Source organism: Canis lupus, chromosome 10, assembly GCF_011100685.1.
Source record: "Canis lupus familiaris isolate Mischka breed German Shepherd chromosome 10, alternate assembly UU_Cfam_GSD_1.0, whole genome shotgun sequence".
NCBI lineage: Eukaryota > Metazoa > Chordata > Mammalia > Carnivora > Canidae > Canis > Canis lupus.
Window position 1 is genome coordinate 11,242,502 of NC_049231.1, and position 8,095 is coordinate 11,250,596.

The 8,095-nt window shown below is 40.0% G+C and overlaps 1 protein-coding gene across 1 annotated transcript in view; it reads left to right on the forward strand.

The window, feature by feature from the left end:
* Positions 1–5,255, forward strand: part of NUP107 (nucleoporin 107) — a 48,622-nt gene extending 43,367 nt beyond the window's left edge. Inside the window, 2 exon segments of the mRNA XM_038549967.1 lie at positions 4,197–4,364; positions 4,728–5,255. Coding sequence (XP_038405895.1) covers positions 4,197–4,364; positions 4,728–4,835 — 276 coding nt within the window. The 3' untranslated portion in view covers positions 4,836–5,255.
* The last annotated feature ends 2,840 nt before the right edge of the window (positions 5,256–8,095 follow it).

Genomic DNA, 8,095 nt, shown 5'->3' on the forward strand with positions numbered 1-8,095 from the left:
CAGATTTAAGATGTTCATTCAGGATACTAAAATGTAATTTTTTAAAATGCTGGACCTAAAAATTTAATTATATGTGTATTTAACTCAATTTAAGGATACAAAGATCAGTCTAGTAGCTGTGATCTCAACTCTGAGCTATCCACTTAAATGACCTGGAAGGTTTTTTAAAAATACTGGGTTCCACTCTCAGAGATTCTGTCCTAATTGATCTGAGGTAGAGCTGGGTTGTGTTGTTTTGTTTTGTTATATTGTAGTCTACTGGAGGGCTTAAATATGTATCCTGGGTTGAGATGAATAGAAAAAGTACTAGATGCCATTAAGAAAAGCACAGGTTAGTATTTTGTGATTTCAGGGAAAGAAGAGGTTGCTTTTATGTGAAAGAGGTCTAGACCGGATGTTTGGAAGGTGTAGCATTTGACTGATTTCTGAATAATGGGGTAGAAGCTGGATGAGCTGAGGGGAAAGGAAGGATAGTGCGGGTAACTCTTGTGTGAGCAGAAGACGCTGGGGCCTGATCCTCAGATGTAACAGAACCCAGCTTTGCCCCTGCAGACCTCATGATCTGTCCAGGGGAACTGGAAGCGCTGGATTCTTGGAGATACAAGTTGCAGTAGTATTTTGAGTAGAGAAAACCGTAGGAGCATTCTTGGTATCTTCTGCTGTTCTCCATAAGCTGATATATTCACTATTGTTATTTTTAAGATGCTACATTTTTCTAGCTCTTCCAGCTTCCCTTTCGGAACAGAAGCAAAAAACAATAGAGAATAAAAGTAGACTAGATTTGAACCCCTATTTACTACTATTCCTGATACAGTAATTGCCTTACAATTCTTCATAAAGTTCATAATAGAACACTTGAATTCATAGTTTTGAACATTCAGCAGGTTGCTTAAGCTAGATTTTTCTTTTCTGATCCTTGCTGGTATTCATGAAGATAACATTTTAGTGCTGCACAGTGCTAGTTTTAAGTATCATTTACATTTTGAAAAGACGTGAGTGCCTTATTTATACATAAATCTCTGTTCTAATCATTAACCTTAGTAGGTTAGATAATGAAAATCACAAAATAGTCTGGAGAATTGTAAAAATAGAGTTGGAATGGAAGCCAGTGAATGATACCATTGTGTTTTATCAAATATTTAAAAATCAATACTCAGACTCAGTCACTTCAAATCTAATCCAGAAGAGATTTCTTGAACAATCAAATGATAAATAATGATATTTTGAGTCCCCTCCCTTGAGTTTACCTAATACTCTTAGATATTCAGTAAAGTAGGGAATTACTCGAGGTTCCTGCTGGCACATGTAGCACTTGTATAAGAATTGGAGGGATCCCTGGGTGGTGCAGCGGTTTGGCGCCTGCCTTTGGCCCGGGGCACGATCCTGGAGACCCGGGATCGAATCCCACGTCAGGCTCCCTGCATGGAGCCTGCTTCTCCCTCTGCCTGTGTCTCTGCCTCTCTGTCTCTCTCTGTGTGACTATCATGAATAAATAAATAAAATCTTTATAAATAAATAAATAAATAAATAAATAAGAATTGGAGAATGGTGCCCCTTCTCTTACAGAGATCAGTTCTGTGCCAAGTGCCCATGACGTGTAGAGCGGAGCACAGGCTGGACCCCAGTGCCTCTCGCTCGCCAGGCCAGCCCCCCTGGGGCAAGGCACAGCTGCACAGAATAGTGGCACCACACGCCGTCTCTTGTAGCCACAGCTCGGGCTTTTACAGAGCAGTACCGCAGTCCCATTTGTGTTAGAGGCTGGCGGCACACAGGGTTGGCGGGGGCTTGGAGCAGCCAGCTTGTCCTTACCTGCCTTTCGCCACCTCGGCCTCCACCATGCTCTAGTTGAAGCCTCGTCTTCCCTGTCTTCCTTATACAGCTTGAGCATCTAGATCAGCTAGTAATCCTTTTAAATTGGACTAGATGTTCCTCTTCAACATAGAACCTTCGGATGACTCCTCATTACACTTTGAATATAATTCAGAGTTCTTTTCTTAACATACAAGATGGCACATACGCTGGACCTTGTCTGCCCCCTCCCCCCATCTTGTATCCTATTCCCCCCTCCCCACTGCACTTTAGCCTCTGGGCCTCTTTCCCCAAGATAGCTGTATGGATGGCTCAGTGTCCTCTCTCTTTAGAGACCCTCCCCCTCCCCCAACCACCCTGTATCACTTCACATTTCCCCCCATTGGATTTCCTCCTGGCAGTTACATAGAATGTATAATGTGTATTTATTTGCTCCATTAGGATGTAGACTTCATGAAGGCAGCAGCATTCTTTCCTTCACCTCTCTGACTTTGGTACTTAAGTTAATGCCTGGAACATAGGAGGCTTTCAGAAAATATTTGGTACATTTAGTGAATTACTGAGGTGAGTGCACTGTCTTCATATTATGGATACCTATAATGTCAGTGCAGCTCAACTCCTGCCGTCAGCACATACCAGGCCCTAATGGGAAGGATGTTTTAATTTTACATATCTACAGGATTTTTCAGAGCTTCTGTTCATTCTGATGACAAAAACAGCTTAGCTTGTGGAGAGCTATTTACTTCCTCTTTGCGGCAATTTGCCGGGCCCATGAGGCACGGTTCAGGATGCATCTGGTATAGGAATCCATTTTAGTTATCAGAAGAGGTTACCCGTGACACCCCCTTGATATTTGGCAGCAACAGGACCAAGAAGAAGCAGGTGCCAGAATGCATCCATGAGATGAGATGCCTGTACTAGCCCTGTGGGTACTTTCAGGTGAAGGCCCTAGGAGCCCGGGGCACTTTGCCCCTTTAGCACGGGGCGGGGGTGGGGGGTGGGCGGCGGAGGGTAAAGACTGCAGTGGAGCACAGATGAGTGAGGCAGAAGGAAGCAGTTCTCATTCCTAACAGGCTCCGGGGGGAAACAACTAATTTGAATTATGAATAAGCCCTTCGGTTTTAAATCCACCTCTAAAGGTAGTGAGTGCCTATTTGAGAAAAGAAATGAAAGTGCTTTCCCTTTTAAGGTTAAGAAAACACAAGGCATGCGTTTTAATATTTACATCTCAAAACAAGACTAAATGATTGATAGTACTATTTCCCTACGTGTGGAAGCCCGACTTAGGTCAGCCTAATTAGTGCAGTCACTTGCTGGTGGAGAATTACCACGTTACATTTGGCTGCTTCACGCCTTTGAAAAATGCTTTAGCCACCTAATATTGCAGACTGTCACATGAAGATACTTTCACTGATTAATATAAATTGTCATAACAAAAAAAAAACTTCTAAACTTACAAGGTACTGCTTTACAAAAAAACTAATTAGATATTTTATTAGGCTTTTCTAAAGACCAGATATTTAGCTTGTCTTGTTTTCTGTTTTGTCGTATGCTATGAAATCTCTGAATTTCCTCCCTATTTTTAAGATTATTTCATAACTTCTAAGGTTGGGTCCTTTTTTTTATTATTTTAATGATTTTAATTTTCACATCTGTTGCAAGAAAATATATCGGGTACGTTCCTGTACTCTTAGCGCCCATGTAAGTTTTTAGAGAGGCCCATGTGTATATACTTAGAAAGGCTAATTGTTTTCTCCACATTAAGTTTTCCTCATATATCTGTTAGTTCTGTCTCATTAATTGTATTATTCAGATTTATAGGTTCTTTTAGCTTTTCCATTTTTGAAAAGTTCTACAAACGAATGATAAATTCACATTGCTTAAAAACAAAGTTTGCAGTGATTGTTTCTCCATGTGCCTCTCCCCCCCGTCCCAACCCTTCTCCCCAGCATCAATCAGCACCATCAGTTTGCTGTGCCCTCTCAGATGTATTTCTGTCTGTACACATCCAGGGGAACAGTGCTGCTTTTCTGTTCCCAGTTCTGTTCCAGTGGTATTTAGTCTCTAATTCTTTGTGCTTTAAGCATGTTTTTATTCAGGACATAAATAAGGACATAAATAAGAAATACAAGTTCAGAGCATTTTGTTTTCATTGTCAGACCTGGTACTCCTCTGTGGTATATTTTGTTTACCTTCATGCTGTTCTACAAGAAATCCATGACTCTAGCTATCATGATTAAAATCCTACCTTGTTTTATTTTTAATGGACATCATAAGCTTTAGAGAAAACTCATTAGCTTCTACCTGTTGCATTTTGGTTTTGATTCAGTACTTGATTTTTTTTTTTATAACAGTAGTTATAGTGACAACTTGATGTCTGACTCTAGGATGCTGAAGAAGACCATGAAAGGACACATCAGATGGTTTCATTGAGAAAGCTTTGTCTGCCAATGTTGTGTTTTCTGCTTCATACTATACTGCACAGTACCGGTCAGTATCAGGAATGCTTGCAGTTAGCAGATATGGTATCCTCTGAGCGCCACAAACTGTATTTGGTAAGTTCTAGAGCATTTGCTGTTTTAAATTTTAGTGATTTGATAAGCTCTGTGATAATATTTGATTTTGTGAGATGTGTTTACATTTTTTAGGTGTTCTTAGATTTTCTCAAAGCAACGGTCCATTTCTAATGTTTGCTCTCTTTTTTTGAAAATGTGTACATATTTGTAAACACTTAGAAGTAAATAGACTGGCTCAGAGAAATAGCTTTGAAGTTCTTGGACCATGCTAATAACATTCTGGCCTTCGGCTACATAAATCTTAGATCTCTTCTTATATTAAGCTAATCAGGTTAAGTGACTCTAAATTCATAGTCTCTCTTGTTCTAATTCTTAACTTTTTTTTTCTTTTCTTAAAATCAGGTATTTTCTAAGGAAGAACTAAGGAAATTGTTGCAGAAGTTAAGGGATTCCTCTCTAATGCTCCTAGACCAGGGACTTGATCCATTAGGATATGAAATTCAGTCATAATCCGTCCACTCTGCAATCTCACTAATTTCTATGATAAATGGAGTTTCTTGTAAAATATACATATTTGTAACTACTGGGTTTTTTCTTTTGCACTGTCATGGGAAAAATAAAAATTTAGACATTTGAATTTTGTATTTTTCAAAATATTATGGTGATACTTAGAAATTTTAATGTATTATATCAGTATTTCCCTGTTTATTAATAAAATTGTGTTAAAAATATAATTTTTTTTGTTCTGGTAAGTCCCAGGATTGTCTCTTATGTAATAAGAAATTAGATTTCCTGTTACTGTACTTTTCTCCTGTGATCATAAGTACTCTGATATCTTAAAATTATAAAGATGGAAAGTAGATTGATTTCTAAGCCAGGTAGGTAATTTCTTATAAAATTTAGTATTTTAAAAAAATACTATAGTTAAAATGGAGCAAGACTTTTGTCTAATATTATGTTACTGTTTTATTTTGAAAACATTTGTCTTTTATTAACTCATTCAGCAAACTGGCTACTAAAGTAAGTTGGATCTTGTGCAGACTTACAGTGTCTGGTATACAGTAAGCACGGAATAAATTGGGAAATACAAAATGAGTGGAATCTAGTTCAGCTCTTTTAGTAGGGGAAATACAAGAAATACATTTTTTTTAATGCTGTTAAAAAATGCAAGTAATTTGTGCAAGAAGAAACTATTTCCAGGTAAGAGGTCTCTGAGGAAGTAACAGTAGAGCTGCTGTTTTAGTAGTGCACTGCATTCGCAAGGGCAAAGATAAAGTACAAGAAGAGTGAGGCACCGCATATTGGGAAATCAGTACGAGTGAGGCCCAGAAATGGAAATGCATGTTAATGAATCAGTAAGAATTTTTTTCTTTTTTTCTTTCTTTTTTTTTTTTAAGATTTATTTATTAATGAGAGACGGAGATAGAGAGGCAGAGACACAGGCAGAGGGAGAAGCAGGCTCCATGCAGGGAGTCTGACACGGGACTTGATCCCGGATCTCCAGAATCACGCCCTGGGCTGAAGGCGGCGCCAAACCGCTGAGCCACCCGGGCTGCCCTTTTCTTTTCTTTCTTTCTTTTTAGAGACCAAGAGGTAACATGCACGAATGTGGGGGTTGGGGTGAGGATGGGAGAGACAGAATCTTTTTTTTTTTTTTTTTTTTTTTTTGAGACCGAGAATCTTAAGCAGACTCCACGCCTAGTGAGGAGCTCAACACACCCTGAAATCATGACCTGAGCTGAAAATAAGAGTTGGACGCTTAACTGTCTGAGCCACCCAGGCACCCCATACCTGAGCAACTGACATATATTGCTGGGGGAATATAAAATGGTACCATTTTGGGGAAAAGTTCTGATTTTCTTAAATCAATCCTTTTACTTTTTTTATTTTTAAATTTTTATTTATTTATGAGAGACGGGTTGGGGGGGGGCACAGAGACACAGGCAGAGGGAGAAGCAGGGTCCATACAGGGAGCCTGACATGGCACTCGATCCTGGGTCCCCAGGATCAGGCTCTGGGCTGAAGGCAGTGTTAAACTGTTGAGCCACCTGGGCTACCCATCACCAATCCTTTTAACCTAGAAATTTCACTCCTATATTTATTCAAGAGAAATGAAAATAAGTCCCACAAAAATACCTGTGCAAATATATTCATAGCAGCATTATTTATAATGGCCCCAAACTGGAAAAGACCCAAATGACCATCAATAGAATAACTAAATAAGCTGTTATGTTCATATGAAACAGTACTCAGCAATATAAAAAAAGAACTGCTCTACTCACCAAAAGAACCTAAACACCAGACGTATACACTATGATCCACTTATATGAAGTTCTAGTACAGTTAAAACCATGAAGAGGGATCCCTGGGTGGCGCAGCGGTTTAGTGCCTGCCTTTGGCCCAGGGCGCGATCCTGGAGACCCGGGATCGAATCCCACGTCGGGCTCCCGGTGTATGGAGCCTGCTTCTCCCTCTGCCTATGTCTCTGCCTCTCTCTCTCTCTCTCTCTCTGTGACTATCATAAATAAATTAAAAAAAAAAACATGAAGAAAAATTAAAACAGTGGTTTCCTCTTAGGGGTGAGAAGGTGGGGATTTTCTAGGGCATTTTGTGAGGTGATGGAAATGTACTGTATCTTAGGGGTGTGTGTTAACGTGGGTGCATCTGTTTATCAAAAAAATGTAGTTTAGATTACTGCATTTAAGTGAATGTAAATTTACTTTTGAAAGATCAAATGGAGGGGTAAGAAGTAGGTACACATGAAAATGGCAGCAGGTGAAACCACGTGATGGGTATTTTAACTTTGCACAAGTTTGGGATTTTCCATAATATAAATGAGGGAAAATGGGCCGGGAGCCAGAAAGATTTGGGTTGGAATCTTACTCATCCCTCTAGCTGCAAGGCAACAGCCACAAACCTCTGTTTTCAACGTCTGTAAATAAGAAGAAGGATTATAATCCCATTTTAGGACAAGTAAGGATTAGGACCCCTATGCTTTGTGAAGGAGGGAGAGAAAACTGCTTAACCAATTCAATCAGTCTGGAGAGTGGCAGGTTCCTGAACAGTAGAAAACTGGACTAATGGAGCACCTGGGTGACTTAGTTAAATGTGTGCCTTTGGCTCAGGTCATGATTGCAGGGTCTTGGATTGAGTGCTGCTGAGCAGGGAGCCTGCTTCTCCCTCTGCCTGCCACTCCTCCTGCTTGTGTTCACATGCTCTGTCAAATAACAAAATCAAAGAAAGAAAGGGAGGGAGGGAGGAAGGAAAAAGAAAGAAAAAGGAAGGGAGGAAGGGAGGGAAGGAGAGAGGGAAGGAAGGAGGGAAGGGAGGGAGGGAGGGAGGGAGGAAGGAAGGAAGGAGAACTGGATTAATGATGGCAAAGATGGGGTTAGGCTCAGTAACCCTAACCCAATAGGCATTTGAAATCCACTAGATACTGTTCTATTTCAATCCAAATATCAGGTTTCATATCAATTATTTTCAAATACTGCAAGATACATAGATGAATGATAAAAAACAGGTTATCATTCCCGCTAGGATTATCAGTCCAAATCTATAACCACAAGAAGACAATGAATGGAGTGGACTAAATGAAGACAGGGTCCCACGGCTCTTAATTAGGGAGCAGGTGAGGGTGAACATTGTAAATCACTGATTAGAGGGTTCTGTCGGCCCAAACCAAAAGGGAGGATGGCAATATAAACGGGCGGTGGTAAGGGCACCCAGTAGGGTAAGAATCCATAGAATTTGGTGGCAGGATAGGAAAAAGT